At 43.9% G+C, this 19,403-nt stretch overlaps 1 protein-coding gene across 1 annotated transcript in view; it reads right to left on the bottom strand.

The window, feature by feature from the left end:
• Positions 1–1,270: 1,270 nt before the first annotated feature.
• Positions 1,271–19,403, bottom strand: part of YIPF6 (Yip1 domain family member 6) — a 36,953-nt gene continuing 18,820 nt past the window's right edge. The window contains exons 5-7 of the mRNA XM_077479385.1: positions 17,990–18,115; positions 16,078–16,235; positions 1,271–7,934 (exon numbers count right to left, since the gene is read on the bottom strand). Of these exons, the coding sequence (XP_077335511.1) occupies positions 7,813–7,934; positions 16,078–16,235; positions 17,990–18,115 (406 nt within the window). The 3' untranslated portion in view covers positions 1,271–7,812. The remainder of the gene's footprint in view (positions 7,935–16,077; positions 16,236–17,989; positions 18,116–19,403) is intronic.

The raw sequence follows: 19,403 nt of genomic DNA, 5'->3' as shown, positions 1-19,403 counted from the left end.
TTACTATGAAATCTTTGCTGGCTTTACCTTATATTGCAAATATAAGAATCCGTGGAGGAACATACACTGCATTACCAAAAGTACTGGGACACCTGCTTTTACATGCACATGAACTTTAATGGTCAGTCTTAATCCGTAGGGTTCAATATTGAGTTGGCCCACCCTTTGCAGCTATAACAGCTTCAACTCTTCTGGGAAGGCTGAAGGCCTTCCCATTCTTTGTGAGGTCAGGCATTGATGTGGATGAGGATGAGAAGGCCTGGCTCGCAGTCTCCACACTAATTCATCCAAAAGGTGTTCTATCGGGTTGAGGTCAGGACTCTGTGTAGGCCAGTAAAGTTCCTTCACCCCAAACTCGCTCATCCATGTCTTTATGGACCTTGCTTTGTGCACCGATCCAAATCATTTGGTGGAGGAAGGATTATGGTGTTGGGTTGTTTTTCAGTGGTTGGGCTTGGCCCCTTAGTTCCAGTGAAGGGAACTCTTAAGGTGTCGGCATACCAAGACATTTTTGGACAATCATGCTCCTGACTTTGTGGGAACAGTTTGGGGATGGTCCCTACCTGTTCCAACATGACTGCGCACCAGTGCACAAAGCAAGGTCCATAAAAGACATGGATGATTGAGTTTGGGGTGGATGAGCTTGACTGGCCTGCACAGAGTCCTGACCTCAACCCGATAGAACACCTTTGGGATGAATTAGAGTGGAGACTGCGAGCCATGCCTTCTCGTCCAACATCAGTGCCTGGCCTCACAAATGCGCTTCTGGAAGAATGGTAAAACACTCCCATAGACTCAATCCTAAACCTTGTGGACAGCCTTCCCAGAAGAGTTGAAGCTGTTACAGCTGCAAAAGGTGGGCCAACTCAATATTGAACCCTACAGACTAAATCTGGCTACACAATACTCAGATTTACCAAAAACATATAATATGAGGTCAAACTTTACGAGTTGAAATGTGTATGCAATCAGGCAGGCCTCTTGCACTACATGGTTTTGGTAAATCAGACAACAAAAGTTGTATAGTGTGTTTGGGGTTTAAGACTGGGATGCCATTAAATTTCATGTGCATGTAAAGGCAAGTGTTCCAATACCTTTGGTAATATAGTGTATAGCCCATCAATCACTTTTCCTGCCATGCAAACTTGTTTCACAGGCACCCACTACACTACCCCTCTGTACCCAACCACCATGAATAAAAACCTAGCTTAACAAAAGTTTTTGGATGTACGATAACATAATATCAATGTCACAATAAAGGAGACAGTCATTTTAAATAAAAACAAACTTTAATAAATTAAAAAATATAGATTGCATATTAGTTTTTCATTTTTAAACAATCAAAGACCTAAAGAAATTCTCATATGCCCCTTCCCAATGTTCTATCACCTCATCAAAGAAAGCTGCACAGTAGTCATTTGACATTACACCTACATGGGGAAAAGCAATACACAGCCCCATCTGTAGCACTTGAACAGCGTATGCCAAGCGCCAGCCTGGTAGAAGCACAACCACCTTTTATATATACCAATTTTTTACCTTAAATCTGAACTCCAGGCAGATACATTATTATTATTATTTTTTATGTCGTTCTCTACTCATGAATACATCATTAAAATGTATATATACCGGTATATATTTTTTTTATTCAAATGGCGTAGGCACCTGAACTTGTCATATTAGCCTCTTAAAATCCCTTTTACAGCAGCACTCAGACTGAGGGAAGAGGAATATGACTGGGAGCCTATTAGGTATGCTGAATACAAATGTGCTGACAATGAACATGCCAACTGGAGAAGAGAGACGCATGAGAATAGTGACCTTGACAGTCTTTTGCTACTCTTTCTCTGTCCAATCACATGCTAGGAGATGAAACCACTGTATTTCTTAGCTGTAACCAAGCAAGTGGTCATCTTCCATGCCCAAGTGTGAACAGGGCCTAACTGTAGGTGGTGTCCTCTTGGCAGATCTAAGTAAACCTCAGGACTGGATAGACAGAAATACAAAATGTATCGGCAGGTCAGACACCTCCGTCATTTAGCCATTTTCCTGCAGTTCAGTGGTCATCTTCCTGACCGTACTGTGTGGCGTTTCCACTTTGCACAAGTGTGAATGGGGCCTAACTGTAGGTGGTGTCCTCCTGGCAGAGCTACGTAAACTTCAGGACTGGATAGACAGAAATACAAATGTATCAGCAGGCCAAACAGCTCCCTCATTTAACCATTTTGCCTGCAGTTCAGATTTAACAATGGCATGCCCCCCCTCCCCCCACCCCACCACCAATTCCTTCTTCCATGGCCTGAACAGCAAGATTTCCCTTAATTTGACCTTGCGCATGTGAAAGCCACTTGTGGGAAGAACTTCTGATTCTCCACCTCAACATGGCCTGCTAGATTTACAAATTTGCTGCAGGGCCAGTTGGCAGTCATTTTGTCACATTCCACACTTAAAAATGAGTTTCTACAAGACCCTCGATCCCCATTGCGTTTATCTCAAGTTTCTGAAATTTTTCCAGAAATGCACAACAGTTACATAGCTGGCTAGTAATATAGACAAGCAGTAGCTGAAAAAACTGACAACCTTCCCCCAGCGCACACAGGAGGTGCGCTATGTTCTATATAGCTACTGACACCATTGTACTTCTTAAGCATCTATTGTCACAAAACGCTAGAACACCTGTCAGATTTCTACTGCTCCAAAGATGAGAAATGACAGAAGAGCCGACCTACTAGTAAATGTCCAGAATGGTCATTATTAGGTGTAGCAGTCAACATAAGAAACCCAAAGGCTTTCAGGAGCAAACAAAATCCCTTCATCAGGGCTGAGAAGATCTGGTTCTAATGCTGGGTTCACAATGAATTTGGGTTCTGCTCACAGCAGGGATCCGGCGAGTCCCTGTTCTCCGTTTCAGGGATGAATCAGGCCCAAATATTTGCCTGAATAAGGACCTAAAACGAAGCCAGACACGCACAAGACCCTTGTGCAATTTGCTCTACAGCCGCCCCAGAAATGTGTGAAGCTGTCCCAACCTTCCTTCCATCTTCCACATCACTAACCTAACCATACCCCACTGGTTTCTAATCTCAAGAACGTCAAGCTTATTGGTTGATTTAGATCAACTGATCTGGCCTGGCACAGGGGGATTTTGGGATCTGTAGTCCGGCGCAGGGCTGGTCTCAGTCTTTCTTCAGGTTCTCAGACTACAATTCCTGGCAGAGGCAGAGCAGATGGCAAGAGCCAACTGACACCCTCTTCCTGGTAGGATAGGGACACGGCCTGTTTAGTGGGCAATATATCGTTGGGAGCTGGCGGGAACCCAGGTGGCAACAGTAGTGGCCATAAATACAAATCAAGCTTTGCTTACTTGCCCATTAGCCAGCAAGCGGTGCAGCCAGGCCCACAACAGGCCACCGACCAGCAGACCTCTGGTATTAGGGTTGCCACCTCATCCCTTTAAACCTGAACACACATGAATTATAAAGGTTCACAGGCTAATTAAATACAGATAAAGCAAAACGTCAGTTTAATTACAACCTTAATCAGCCACAGAACCTGTGTAATTAATATGTGTTCGGTTTTAAAGGGATGAGGTGGCAACTCTATCTGGTATATTGCTATAGATGCATGAATACTGCCCAACACCACCTCTAGATGGCGGCAACACTCTGTGCTATGGCCGCAAACAAACTAGCTGATTACTTGCAGCCAAAACTCTACAGAAACAGTGACCCTGGATGCACACTGGCTGTGTCCAGGGTTGGTCAGAGGCTCTATTTGCTTGCAGCTGAATATGCAAACAGCAGAAGCGCTTGCTATTGATATGTACAGAGAAGAAATCTGACAGCAGCTGTTGGTTGCACAGAGATGCCAGGACACAATGGGATTGATTTACTAAAACTGGAGTGCAAAGTCCGATGCAGCTCTGCATGGTAGCCAGTTTCTAACTTCAGCTTGTTCAATTAAGCTTTGACAAAAAAAAAAAAAAAAAAAGCTAGAAGTAAATTGGTTTCTATGCAGAGCTGCACCAGATTTTGCACTCTCCAGTATTAATAAATCAACCTCAATGCATCTTTGCGTGCACATCATAATGTGTGCTCCACTGGTGCCAATGAGCCCTATTTGGTTTCTGGAGATTGATACCATACGTTTAGGGCAGTGATGGTGAACCTTGGCACCCCAGATGTTTTGGAACTACATTTCCCATGATGCTCAACTACACTTCAGAGTACATGAGCATCATAGGGCATGTAGTTCCAAAACACCTGGAGTGCCAAGGTTCACCATCACTGGTTTAGAACAGGCAATACAAACAGCTTAGAAGATTGCGGGCAACATATGATGTGTTGTTAAACTTTAAATAGTTCAGGAGTCCAAAACCTTTTTTATAGCGTGTGCAATTGCTTTTTATATATCTGTGCATATTTGCAAAAATAACAATATTGTTGTGTGCTAATCTGTTGGTAACTGGATTTATATTTCTGTCCAGATCTTTATCCTTTATTTATTAATTTTTTTTTGCTGACTGCATCCCGGTTACATTTTTTCCCTGTCTTGTCAAACTGTTGTCACCGGGACGGTCAGGGAGGAGAGATCCTTCAAGAGGACCCCTATATAGTAGCTAAAATCTGACAGGGGTTTGAATTCTTTCCCCACATTATCCAATACTTTTGCCTGGATTTACACTTTAAACACCCCAATTACCCAGTATTATTCTCCATTTGTTGGCAGCACTTTAACTGTTAAAGTGGAACTCCAGGCAAAAACTAAAATCCTGGCATCTATAGACACCAGAGATCTAACACTAACCTCTCTATCCCTGTAAAGAAAAAAAATGGAGTAGTATATATACCTTTTTGGAAGCCAATCTGATCCGCTCCAACTGGATCCCGTGCTGATGTCAGCCGTGGCTTCACTGTAGAGGTGGGTGCAGAGGAGACGGAGGACAACGAAATCCCCATAGTAATTCTATGGGTGACGTTACTTCCCATTCATTTCACAGCCATCGTCGGGCGTGTCCTCTGCACAGCTTCCACCCGCTGGAGATCGGGTCAGATCGTCTTCCAAAAAGGTATGTATACTCACTTATTCTTTACAGGGATAGAGAGGTGTTAGATCGGTGGTGTCTATAGATGCTGGGATTTTAGTTTTAGCATGGAGTTCCACTTTAAGTCTTAGAATGTGTCAATACAGCTATGTGGGCAGAGCAAGCCATCGATGTATAAAATGTGCACTGGAATGCCTTTTAAAGTACATCTTCCACTTACAGGGAAGGGTTCACTTATTACATCAGGTCCCCCTATCCCTTTAGAATTTGCTACTTGAAATCTGTAATATATAATTTTTTTTTCCCCTCAATTTTTTTGTTAATGTATATATTTATAATTTTACAAGTTTCTTCTTTAAATAAAAAATATTTTATATATATATATATATATATATATATATATATATATATATATATATATATAAATAAAAATGTGTGAAAATATACACCAGGAGAAAGTGACATTACAATCTTTCTAGTGCGATCTTGGGACGCCAAGGTTCCCAAATCTTGAGAAAAGACATTCTTGCAATGTGTTGCAGCTGGCGAGATTTGGATTAACCATCCCAGGATCTTGCCGTAACGATAGTGATGTCGCCTTCTCCAATCCAGAAATGTGGCATAACAAAACATATTTTTTTATTTTCAGGATCATTCACATTAGTGGTTGAGGGGGCTGTAAAAATCCACAGATGAGCTGCGTTTTTATTGCTCCGTCTCCCCAACCACTGCCCCTTTCACACAGCCATTCCTATCAGGTACGCCTGTCAGTTTTTCAGGTGGACCTGATCAGATGGTCCATTCCTCTCTATGGACCGGCAGGTTTAAGTGCCAGATCTCCAATTTGATCTGCTAAAAACAAACAAAAGGGGAACCATCTCCCTCTATTTCGGCAGATCGGAGGGCAGTCGGTGTATCTGGACATCTGGTCCGTTTACTCCTGGCCGCCCCTAGCTTGGTCTGTGTCAGCTCTGCATAAACTGAGCGGAAACAGACCTGTCACCCACCCGCTTTGCACTGCTCACTAGGGGATCAACAGACAGATCCCCTGCTGGGCAAACTGGATCTGCCCTTAGGACTCTATTTACGCTTCTGTAACTTGTAATGCGACTTTGACAAGTGTCACCCTGTGTTTTTCAGCGACAATTCAAATATACGCAACTTAAAAAAAATATTTCTGTACTACTTTGAGCTGAATTTCATGTGACTTAAGTGCCATGTACTGCAATGTAAAACCTCTGTTGTGCTGTGAACAAAGCTTATCGCTGAAACGCGTCTGCAACCATCTGCATACTCACTCTTATGGCTTAATAAATACTTGAGGATTATGGAGTTGCCAGATGTCTTTCGTAAAAACCTCAAAAGTCACACGAAAGTTTCACCTGAAATGTTATACATGTGACAGTTGTGCAATAGTTATCCATTATCCTTGGCCAAAGTTGCATCAAAGTTGCATTCCAAAGTCATGCAACTTTAGTAGGCTAAAGATGAGTAGCAAAACTAAAGTTATGTTGATTGAAAAACTAAAATAGCTCATACGATTGTGTCATCAATTATTTAGATTTTCTAAAAAAAACCCTGATGAGTTTACTTCCTCTTTCATTCCCTGCAATGGCAAAGCATAATGGACTACTACGCATCGCATAGTAGCCCATTATGTGTCACTTACCTGACACAGGAGCCAGCGAAGTCACCGTTGTCCCCTGTAGTCCAGCGCATCCATCTTCTCGGTGGGGTCTCGCAGCTCCGCCGCTGTCATTCGGGCGAAGTCGCGATGACGTCACTCCCGCGCATGCGCACTGGAGCCGACACGCGCGGCAGCTCCATTGTTGGAAATGCCGTGCTCAGTGCGCCTGCGCGCCGCTGTCTACGGCGCATGCGCCGTAGACAGCGGTGCCTGTCTTCGGGCAAATATCTTCTAAACCGTATAGGTTTAGGAGATATTTCTTGGACCTACAGGTAAGCCTTAATCTAGGCTTACCTGTAGGTCAAAGTGGCTTGTAAGGGTTTACAACCACTTTAAGAGATCAAAGTAGATGTGAACAAGACTTAACAAGTATCAAGTAGCCATTTGTAAAGGGACAGCGGGAGTTAAGTGTAATTAGTGACATTTTTTGTGCAAGGTTTAATTAGAGCTACATTGGGTATCTACAAACGTACCCCTTCCGCTATACTAGGACATGATGGAATCCTTTTCAAACGGCATCTTTTTTCAAATCCTTTTCAAACAGGGGGGAAAAAATGCTTAAATGTAAAAAGGATGCCAAGTGCTATCAGTAGTGAATTACGCTTACATTGCATGAGTTGATGTAAACATATAGTAGACTAATTATGGCAGGGGTATGCAACATGGGGCCCTCCAGCTGTTGTGGAACTCATTTCCCATGAGGCATTGCAAGGCTGGCAGTTATAATTACTCCCAGAGGCATGATGGGACTTGTAGTTCTGCAACAGCTGGAGGGCCCCAGGTTGCCTAACCTGGATTCGGGACAAATCCCTGGCCCCGGCAGTTCTTGAATGAAGAGTTTACACCCACCTACAGCATCTGTAGCTGCAGAAAATAGGAATCAGTAACTATATGCGGGGGTTATATACAAAGTACTAAACGCCACATAGCAAGCACAGGCCCGGTGTCTGGGCAGCTCCATTCAGCACTGGTGACTTTGGTCAGTTAGACACCTGTTCATAGGTGGTCCTTCACAGCTCGTCCTCCAAGCTTATTCGAGTCCATCCAATTAGAAAATAGAATCCCCCCCCAATCCCCGAAACTACTTAGAAGAGTTGAAGGTCAGAATCATCCAGCTGATCACAAAGTAGAAGAGGAAGATGGGGTAGACGGCCAGGGCTCTGCGGTTTGGTGGCTGACTGTCCGCTAAAAAGGCAGTTGAGGCTGAAAAACAAAAACAAAATAAAATACAATGACAACCTTCATAAAACATCAGCTTTTCCTTGCTGTGTAAATATTTTTTGGGATCTCTTTAGTTTAATCCTCTTTTTATATTGGTGTTTTTGTGCTCTGTTTGCAAATTGTTGAGAAGTTGGAGATTCGACCCCGAAGTCTGCTACCTAGTTTACATGCATATGTTTATATTACCTGTTGTATCATGACGTCTGTACATGTGGTCTGACCCATCGAGGTGAACTACAGTATAAACAAACAATGTTGTGATCTCTGTACAACCCTATGCCTTTTCTAAATAAAGAATTTGAAGAGAAGTTGGAGATTTAACCAGTTTTAGTAGCTTATTTATACTAAAGGTTCCCCCTGTTGACTACTCCTTTGACAGGTGGAAACGCTATATATTCTCTTTCTCCACTAGATGAGGAGGCGGGTTGCCATCTAGATAAAGGAAGGGCTGTAGACGTGGCATATCTGGATTTTGCAAAAGCATTTGACCCAGTTCCCTATAAACGTTTACTGTACAAAATAAGGTCCGTTGGCATGGACCATAGGGTGAATACATGGATTGAAAACTGGCTACAAGGGTGAGATCAGAGGGTGGTGATAAATGGGGAGTACATGGAATGATTAGAGGTTGGTAGTGGGGTCCCCCAGGGTTCTGTGCTGGGACCAGTCCTATTTAAATTGTTCATAAACAACCTAGAGGATGGGGTACACAGTTCAATCTCTGTATTTGCGGACGATACTAAGCTAATCAGGGCAATAACTTCTCCGCAGGATGTGGAAACCTTGCAAGAAGATCTGAACAAATTAATGGGGTGGGTAACTACATGGAAAATTAGGTTTTATGTAGAAAAATGTAAAATAATGCATTTGGGTGGCAAAAATATGAATGCAATCTATACACTGGGGGAGAACCGGGGGGAATCTAGTATGGAAAAGGACCTGGGGGTCCTAGTAGATGGGCTCAGCAATGACATGCAAGCTGCTGCTAACAAAGCAAACAGAATATTGGCATTAAAAAGGGGATCAACTCCAGAGATAAAACAATTATCCTGCTCTACAAGACTCTGGTCCGGCTGCACAAGGAATATGCTGTCCAGTTCTGGGCACCAGTCCCCAGGAAGGATGTACTGGAAATGGAGCAAGTACAAAGAAGGACAACAAAGCTAATAAAGGGTCTGGAGGATATTAGTTATGAGGAAAGGTTGTGAGCACTGAACTTATTCTCTCTGGAGAAGAGACCCCTGAGAGGGGATAAGATTTCAATATACAAATACCGTACTGGTGACCCCACAATAGGGATAAAACTTTTGCAGAAGGGAGTTTAACAAGACTTATTGCCACTCATTAAAATTAGAAGAAAAAGAGGTTTAACCTTAAACTACGTAGAGGGTTCTTCACTGTAAGAGCGGTGAGGACACGGATTTCCCTTCCACAGGCGGTGGTCTCATCGGGGAGCATCAATAGTTTCAAGAAACTATTAGATAAGCACCCAAACGACCGCAACATACAGAGATATACAATGCAATACTGATATATAATCACACGCATAGATTGGACTTGATGGACTTGTGTCTTTTTTCAACCTCACCTACTATCTAACTGTACTTCTGTCTCAGTCTGATTTAATGGTTTCTGACAATTCCATAATGTATTTAAGATGGTAAAGCAGTGCGCCACCCATACCCCAAGACAACTTCATTTGTGACGAAAACGCGGATGGAGCAACGTGCTGATGTCACCATCTCTTTGGTGTTGTGTCGGACAAGTATATTTGGCTGTGTGCCGGCTGACACACCAAACTTAAGGTGCTTAATTTTACTCATTACCGTGAGTGTTATTTTTATATTCAATAAACCCACCAAGGATTTTACACTATGTGGAGCCTTTAATCTCTTTTTGGTGTCCAACTATTAACCAACTTACCAAGTGACATCGGAAGTGCAGAGAAGCCCTGAGATGAAGAGAAAGGCCCCGGCTGGGTTTTAGGCCACAGGTGTACCTCAAACTCCTATAATAAGGGGGCCACAGGAGCTGGTAGGCAGTTTCTACAGCTGGTGGAGGATTCACTGCATTTTTTTGGTGATGGACGATGGACGATGGACACTGCTACTGATTCATTATCACATTATTTGTGGTTAACTTCACACAGATGAATATAATCCATACGAATCCACTTTTGGACTTTACATTTATTATGCAACGCGACTGCTTATTTGCTTTATTGCTTGTGACTGTTACACAAAAGAACTTCTGATTATTGTTCATTTATTTTTTAGGGATAAGCGACTTAAAACGCAGTTTTTACACTTTTTATGAAAACAAAATACACATAAAGGCTTCATATAAAAAAAAGGAAAGATAAGTAGTTTATATATAGACTGTACAGCAGAGCTCAGAACTAGGAGAGGTCGTGGCAAGACTGGGACCCAATCAGGTGTGTTGCATGCATGTGCTGACCGGGAGCGCACGGATAGGAGGGGAAAGCAGAGAGATGACCTAATCAGTATGCTGCTGTTTTTTCACTGTCCAGTCAGCAGGCTGGGGGTGCAGAGGGGACATTGCTGTACTTCTGATTTTTTTTTGTGCTATTTTAACAGCTTCAGCCCCGGAAGATTTTACCCCCTTCATGACCAGAGCGCGTTTTGTGATACGGCATTGCATCGCTTTAACTGTCAATTGCGTGGCTGTGCGACATTGCACCCAAAAAAAAATTAATGTCCCTTTTCCCCACAAATCGAGCTTTTTGGTGGTATTTAACCAGCTCTGCGTTTTTGTTGCTCTATAAACAAAAAAACATTTGTCAATTTTGAAAAAAAAAAAACGCATTATTTTTTGCTATAATAAATACCCCCTAAAAATACGTTAAAAAAATATTTTTTTTTCCTTAGTTTGGGCCAATATATATTCTTCTACATATTTTTGGTAAAAAATAAATAGATAAATCACAATAAGTGTATATTGATTGGTTTGCGCAAAAATTATAGCGTCTACAAAATAAGGGATAGCTTTTATTATTAGTATTTATGTCATTTTTATTATTATTTATTTATTTTTTACTAGTAATGGCGGCGATCTGTGATTTTTAATTGGGACTACGACATTATGGCCGACACATCAGACAATTTTAAAAATAAGAAATGTATACATATTTTCTTATTTTTATTCTATGTTTATTGGTGCAGAGATCACCATTTATGTTGGCAGCTTCCATATTAATAGATAGTCAGTAGGATTACTGGTTGGGTGGAGCGCATTAGCACTTTTTTGTTTACATCAGACAATTTTGACACATTTTTGGGTCCATTGGCATTTATACACTGATCAGTGCTATAAAAATGCATTGATTACTGTAAAAATTTCAATGGCAGGGAAGGGGTCAACACTAGGGGGCAATCAAGAGGTTGTGTTCCCTAGTGTGTGTTCTAACTGAAGGGAGGAGGGAACTGTGCAGGGGAGATGACAGATCGCTTTTCATACTCTGTACAGAGTATGAATAGCGATCTGTCATCTCCCCTCAGAGAACCGGAAACTGTGTTTACACACACAGAGATCCCAGGAGCCCAGCGGTGATCGTCGGGAACTCGCATTGGGTCCGGGGGCAAGCAGCGGGTGCCCCTAGTGGCCACAGGGCGAAGCGAAGTAACACCGTCCAATTATAACTGCGGCGGCTGGTTGGCAAGTGGTTAACATACTGTCACCAGTCTACATAACTGCTACATTATGACGCTGTACTGCACTGGTGACAACACGTACAAAAAAAAAAAAAAAAAAAACACACACACACACACACACCACATTTTTACATTACTTTGTTTTCCAACTTTAAAAAACTCGCCATGCCTCTTACTAAGCCGTCTACATTTTGGCTTTATGCTTAAGATCCCTTTCACATGGGGTGGATCTGAGCAGGCAGGATGACAGGTCCATCTCCGCTCACTTTGCCTGTCTCTTTTCATCCGATCCACCTAGAAGGATGGAAAATAGGACCACCATCCATCTGGATTTGGCAGACAGGATCAGATTGGATAGCAGTGGGTGTCAGCGGACACATCTGCCCCGCTCCATAGGGTTGAATGGGGCGGTCCAATTACAAGGAATGTAAACATCTCTTGTAATAGAAATAAGGATGACAGGTCCTCTTTATTGAGAGATCTGGGGTCAATGAGACCTCATATCTCTCATTTACCTTTGAAAGCAAAAATAAAAAAAAATTAAAATGTTTTTTGCATTTGTTTTGGCCCAAGAACCGGAAGTGATGTAAGAGATCACTCCGGTCTTCCAAGGGCAAAAAGGGGGCCATCTTGCCCTCACTCGAATTCCTGTCCAGCAAACGGCCGCATCAGATCGCTCCTGGGCTTTACCGATGGCTCAGAGGGGGTAGCACCTCTCCCGCTGCCTCTAAAATCCCATGGTGAATGCGCCCACAGGACCACTTTTATCTGATGCAGAATCACCCATAGTAAGAAACGATACCGGGGTTATGATAGCTAGCTTCTGCCATAGCACTGCTATTTAATGTCAAAAATCACAATGTATTTTTAATATGGGCCGGTCAGCAAGTGGTTAAAAACAGGATTTTTTTGTACTCACCGTAAAATCCTTTTCTCTGTAATTCCCCGACCGACACAGCTCCATTAGCCCATTGGGTTGTATACCTTTCCCTTTAGGAGACACTAGGCAAACTTGTAACACAACACTCAGAACTTTCAGTTCCGCCCCTGCCTTGAAGTAATCAGCACGTCAACAAGCAGTATAACATAAAGATAAAAGGAGGGGCGGGTGTTGGTCATGAATTACAGAGAAAAGAATTTTACGGTGAGTACAAAAAAAAAAAAAAATCCTATTTCTCTTATATTCACCGACCGACACATCTCCTCTCTTAGACCATTGGGACGTCCCCAAGCAGTGCCAAACGAGGGGTGGGAAAAAAAACAGCATAAAAACCTCATCCACCATGGCAATTGGGAACTAGTAAAACTGTACCCACAAAACAAGTGTGTGGAAACCTCCACCACAGAATCAGGGTACCCCTTAACAGGAGTGACTACCCACAACCGCACAAACAAAAACAAAAAAAAACACCTGCGGAAGTAATGCAACAGTGCATTCTTAAAAAAGGTACTGTGTTTTTAATCGAAAAAACGAAAAAAATATTGCATATTCAATTGCAACTATACAGCCGCCTGCAAAAACTTTATGGCCAAACAGGCATCAGCTGATGCACTGACGTCTACCTTGTAGAACTTGGTAAACGTGTGGACAGACGACCAGGTCGCTGTCTTACACACCTGAGCGTCAGGCGCTTGGTGTCAGAAGACCCAAGACACTCAGATTGCCCTTGTGGAATGGGCCGTAACCGGAAAGAGGGGCACATGCCCCTTTAAGGCGTAGGCTTGTACTACAATCTGTCTGATCCACCTGGAAATGGTGGCTGATGAGACCACCATGCTTTTCTTGGGACCAGCAACCGAGACAAACATCGAGTCTGACTTCCGAAAGGGAGCAGTGGTAGACAAATACACTTTCAGAGCCTGAACCACGTTCAGAGCGTGAAGGTCCACCTCCTTAGGGTGTTTCGGCCTAGGACAGTGAGATGATAACACAAGGTCCTCATTAATGTGAAAAGCCGAGACCACCTTCGGTAGAAAGGACGGTTGCGAACGCAACACCACCTTATCCTTATGGATAACCAGATAAGGCGACTTGCAAGACAAGGCCGCCAGTTCCGAAACCCTCCTGGCCGAGGTGATGGCCACTAGAAAGACCACTTTCTGGGAAAGAGTCAACAGGGGAAACTCCCTGATATTTTCAAGCAGCGGGTCTTGAAGCGGCAATAACACCAGGTTCAAATCCCATGGGGGTAACGGTGGACGCACCGAAGGGACTACATGATGAACCCCCTGAACAAAAGGTACTCACTATGAGTGAGACACCAGGGGTCGCTGAAAAAACGACAGCCAAAGCTGAAATTTTTGCCCCTTAATAGAGCTTAATGCCATTTTCTGGTCTACTCCTTGCTGAAAACAGCAGAATCCTGGATATGGAAAAAAAAAAAAGCGCGGATGCCAACCTTTCTCCGCACACATGGAGATGTAGGCCGCCCAGGAACGATGAAATATCTTCCGAGAAGAAAAGCTTCCGTGCTCTCAACATACTTGACAGACCCCGGTTCCTCAACACCTGGCTCTCAATAGCCGTGCCGTTAAAGCCGACGATGGTAAAGCAGGATGGAGAATTGTACCTTGAGAAGTCGCCAAAGAGCATCTACCACCAGACACACCAGGTCTGCGTACCAGGGACGCTGAGTCCAATCTGAGACCACCAGTATTACTGGGATCCCCTCGGCTTCCCCTCTGTGAATCAGATGTGGTAACAGCTTCAGTGGAGGAAATGTATAGATCAGCTGGTACTGATCCCACGGAAACACCAGTGCGCCTGACGCGCCTGTCCACGGATCTCTTATCCTGGACACGAATCTTGGCGATTGAGACGGGGGGCCAGAAGATTATTGCACCCATATTCCCACGCACCGCCTCCATCTAGCAATGGATGAGTTGAGGATCGCCATCAGGGTGTTCATGGGCACTGCAGAGTCTGCAGGTGACCCAGTTGCCATTGCCTGGACTATGGGGGAAGAAATACTAGTTCCGAGCCATGCTGACCCCATCCTGTCTGCCACCTGAAGGGGACTTAGGACAGTTACAGTCCCACCCTCTCTGCTGCCGCTAACTGAGGGGCTCATTCCCACTGGACTCACCACCCTGGGGAGTTCTGCGCTGTCCACAAGTGATGCCTGTAGTCCCTTAGTGCGCCCAGGTGCAGAGGAAACCAAAAACTGAGTTGGTGATAACTGCTGGAATGATCTCTAAAACGATCAGAAAAATGAACAGGCTTCCATAAATTGGCTGCTCAGCATCCAGTACACAGACAGGAAACACAGGGAAAAAAGGCTGTGAGAGCACATGAGCCATGCTGCTGTCAGGGAGCACTGAAATATGTTCAGGCTTCCAGAAAATGGCCGCCAATGCCTTGAATAGGAATCACATAGAAAATTGCCGCTGAAGCCCAGACAGTCAGCCTGCTCTGCCCACACCTAAAATGGCCACCAAACATCGCCATGAGATAGATATAAAAAAAAAACCTGCAAAGCCACAGCGCTGCACCATTCCCAGAAGACCCTCACAGGCACCTTCCAGGGGCACACCATACAGGTCCCAGGACCACCGCCATTCAGCCAGCCCCCCCCATGTCAGGTGAGAGCCCACAGAGAGCCCCTATATAGGCACACACACACACTGCTCAGCAGCCACATGCAGCATTCCCCCCCGAAGGGGGAGAGAGAAAAGATAGGGAGAGGAGGGGGCCCCCGGATCGACCTCCCAGGGAATACTCAGCTGCTCAGCCCCATCAGAACAGGGAGAGCTGTACGTACCAGTCCTGAAGAGCTGGGAGACATTCCATTGTAGATCTACTCCTGATCGGTACAGGGTAGCTACTGGCCTCGGCATACTGTGACGCCGACATCAGTAGCCCAGTCATATGTATGCCCCGGAGCATAAAAGCAGCTCACCAACCACCTCTGGAGCTGAGGTATGTCGTGGCCTGCCGAGCCGTAGCTGCGACCTGCACACGCTCGATGGCTGGACTGGGGAGACTACAAGGATAAGTGAACCAGGCTGTCACCCAGCTGGCTGTTGATAGAAGATCACAGGATCACTCATCTTGCGCAAAAAGCAAAGCTTCTGCATAAAAAAAAAACAAAAAAATAAAAACATGGACCTATGGGCCTGCAGGGTTCTTAGGTCTGTCTCCTTCACTAGGCAAAATAAAACCAATTACTGCAAGGCAGGGTGGAGGGTTGATACCTAGGGGACTGCCCCCTGGGTGGAACTGAAAGTTCTGAATGTTGTGTTACAACTTTGCCTAGTGTCCTAAAGGGAAAGGTATACAACCCAATGGTCTAAGAGGAGCTGTGTCGGTCGGTGAATATAAGAGAAATTTAAGTTTGCCTTTTCAGGAAATAAAATGAAAAAAGGTGAACACCCTAAAACCCTTGATGCTGTTCAAAGCTTTTTATCAAAAATTCAGTGTTTGGAGTTATATAAAATGAAACTGCAGTACTTACCAAATGTAGACCAAGCGAACATAATAACGACCACGACCAGCCGCAAGACGAACGTCACTACGCTTACACTTGCTAGAAGCAATAATCTGCAGACCAGCATTGCCACGGTGAGGGGCAGAATACAATACCCCAACACACACAGACTCTGGAAGAAGGAGCTGCAAAGAGACAAAAAAAAAAAAACACACAACTGGTCTATATGGGAAATAACATCAGAAATGGTCCAATAGAAACGAGAAATTAACCACTTCAGGCCCAGAAGATTTACCCCCTTAATGACCAGGCCATTTTTTACAATACGGCACTGCGTGGCTTTAACTGACAAATGTGCGATCATGCGATGTTGTACCCAAACAAAATTAACGTCCTTTTTTTCCCCACAAATAGAGCTTTCTTTTGGTAGTATTTGATCGCCTCTGCGGTTTTTATTTTTTGCGCTATAAAGGGGTTAACACAGTGGTGATCAAGGGGTTAAATGTGTTTCCTAGGGAGGTATTTCTAACTGTGGGGGGAGGGGACTGACTGGGAGCAGAGAGATCGGTGTCCCTAATCACTAACAGACAGGCGATCACTCAGTACGCCCCTGACAGAACAGGGATCTGCTTTGCTTACACTGACAGATCCCCGTTCTGGTTCTCTGTGGAGCGATTGCAGAATGCCAGTGGACATTGCGGCCACCAGCCAATTGCATCAGCTCCCCCGCCATGCACACCTGCTATAGCTGTTAAAGGGACGGACGTACAGCTACAGCGATTTGCGGGATCAAGCCGACCTGCCACAGTAGAATGATGGCAGCTTGTCAGCAAGCGGTTATCATCTGAACGTTGCAGCTGAAATCAAGACTCATCACACCAGACAATTTTTGTTTTTCCAATCTTCTAATTGTCCAATTTTGATAAGCCTGTGCGAATTGTAGCTTCAGTTTCCTGTTCTTAGCTGACAGGAATAACGCCCAGAGTGATCTTCTGCTGCTGTAGCTCATCTGCTTCGAGGTTTGATGCGTTTTGCATTCAGAGATGGTATTCTGCATACCTTCGGTGTAACCAGAGGTTATTTGAGTTACTGTTGCCTTTCTATCATCTTGAACCAGTCTGCCCATACTCCTCTGACATCAACAAGGCATTTTCCTCCACACAACTGCCACTCACTGGATATTTATTTTCTCTTTTTTAGACCATTATGGGCCGGTTCACACTTGTGCAATGTGAGAACCCTGCGAATCCACTGCGGGTTCCCGCATGGCACCAGACACGCACAGCAGTTCACACTGCCATATGCAAACTGCTGGGGAGTGTCATTATATGTTAAAGACACCCCCACTTCAACTTACGTATCGCGCTGCAAAATGACAGTTCGGACATGAATCGGATCGCATATGTGTGAACACACATGCGATCCGATTCTGGTCTGAACATAAAAAAGGGTCCTGTGCGTGTTTGGACCGAATGCGGTGCAATATACGCCATACTATCTGTATGGCTGACAGCACACCCGCACAGACATCGCATGTAATGTCAACAGCAGTGCTCCGGCGAATTACATGCGATGTCTGCCATCGCACAAGTGTGAACCGGCCCTCACTGTAAACCCGAGAGATGGTTGTGTGTGAAAATTCCAGCAGATCAGCAGTTTTTGAAATACTCAGACCAGACCATCTGGCACCAACAACCACGCCATGTTCAAAGTCACTTGAATCCCTTTTCTTCCCCATTTAGATGCTCGGTTTGAACTTCAGCAAGTTATCTTCACCACATCTAGATTCCTAAATGCATTGAGTTGCAGCTATGCGATTGGCTGACTAGCAATTTGTTTTACCAAGCAATTGAACAGGTGTACCTAATAAAGTAGCTGGCGAGCGTACATGGTGTAATAGCAATATGCGTTTCATGACCAATAGGCAGGAAGGTCTTACATGGTTCCCCCGAGAAGCTTGGAGTTCAGTGTGATGACCACAGCTCCAAACCAGATGATTACAAAAACTTCCGCAAACTGGGGTCCTCCGTCTTCTTTGCTGTTGGCATGACCACCTTGTAGCATTCTTATGGAAGAAGAAAAACAAAGAACAAATTTTAATAGCTTACCAGTCTGATAAATTACTTAAGCTGGATACACACTATACAATTTGATTTCGATTTTGTCCTTTAGATTTACCAAAACCATATATTATGAGGTCAGACCTAAACACTTAAATTTTTTCAATTAGCCAGGTCCTTGCACTACATATACAAAATATGGACACTAAAAGTAAATTTAAGGACTAGAACGGTACCCAATGTTTGAAAAAAGTATCAAAAAATATCGTATAATAAAAATTGCACCTGTATACATATCAAAAAACATACAAAACACACAAAAAAAATGCACATAAAACATTAAAAAAAAAAAAAAAACATCTAGTACACCTTGAATACAGGTTCTTGGTGGCTCCCCTATGGTGGAGAACCTGTATTTAAGGAGTACTAGATGGTTTTGTTTTATGTTTTATGTGCAGTTTTTGTGTGTTTTGTATGTTTTTTGATATGTATACAGGTGCAATTTTTATTATACGATAAAGATTTTTTGATCCGTTTTACAAAAATTGGGTACCATTATAGTCCTTATATTTACTTTGTTAGGGTCCAAATTTTGTATATCATTGATTAGGATGAATTACCAGACTTATATGGTCTACTAAAGGAGGATCTCTCATTGAGACCTTCCTCCCAATTTCCCATTTTCATACCTTGGACTACATATTTGAAGGTAAATCTAAAGGAAACCGAACAACAAAAGTTGTATAGTGTGTGTCCAGCTTTAGTTTGGCACATGTGAACCAATCACCCCCTCTACCCCCAATTTTTACCCAACAAAAACAAGCACAAAAAAAATTTCAAGCATACTTACCTTACCTTGACATTTCTTCCAACTGGTCACATGATCAACATGATCTTTCATCCTCTTCTCTGGTGTCCTCAATGCTGCATAAAAAACTGTGCTCACACTGCAACAAGAGTGCCGGTCTATGCAGCATTCTCCTGTAGGCCTAGCCTAAGTAATGATGATGCTGAGCCCAGGAGGTGGATCCATGACAGCCCAGGATTGCATGAAGTGGACTCTATGATGGTCGGTGTCATGCAACCCAGAAGAGGAGCAGCAGCGAGAGGTTAGAGTGGAGTGTCCATGGGGGACAGCAAAAGCTATATTCTTCACTTTTACAGATACTGGCAGCCATTGGCTCCCGCTGTTGTCAATCAAATTCAATGACATGGGTGCCGGGGGGGGGGGGGGCGGGTGAGTCCTGCACACAGCCTCTATGGATGGCGAATGCTGGACTCGGGGAAGCGCTT

The sequence above is a fragment of the Lithobates pipiens genome, unplaced genomic scaffold, assembly GCF_037356315.1.
Source record: "Lithobates pipiens isolate NorthernLeopardFrog02 unplaced genomic scaffold, aLitPip1_a1.2 Scaffold_1, whole genome shotgun sequence".
Classification (NCBI taxonomy): domain Eukaryota; kingdom Metazoa; phylum Chordata; class Amphibia; order Anura; family Ranidae; genus Lithobates; species Lithobates pipiens.
The sequence above is the reverse complement of the archived record's forward strand: the minus strand, read 5'-3'. Positions and strand labels throughout refer to the sequence as shown.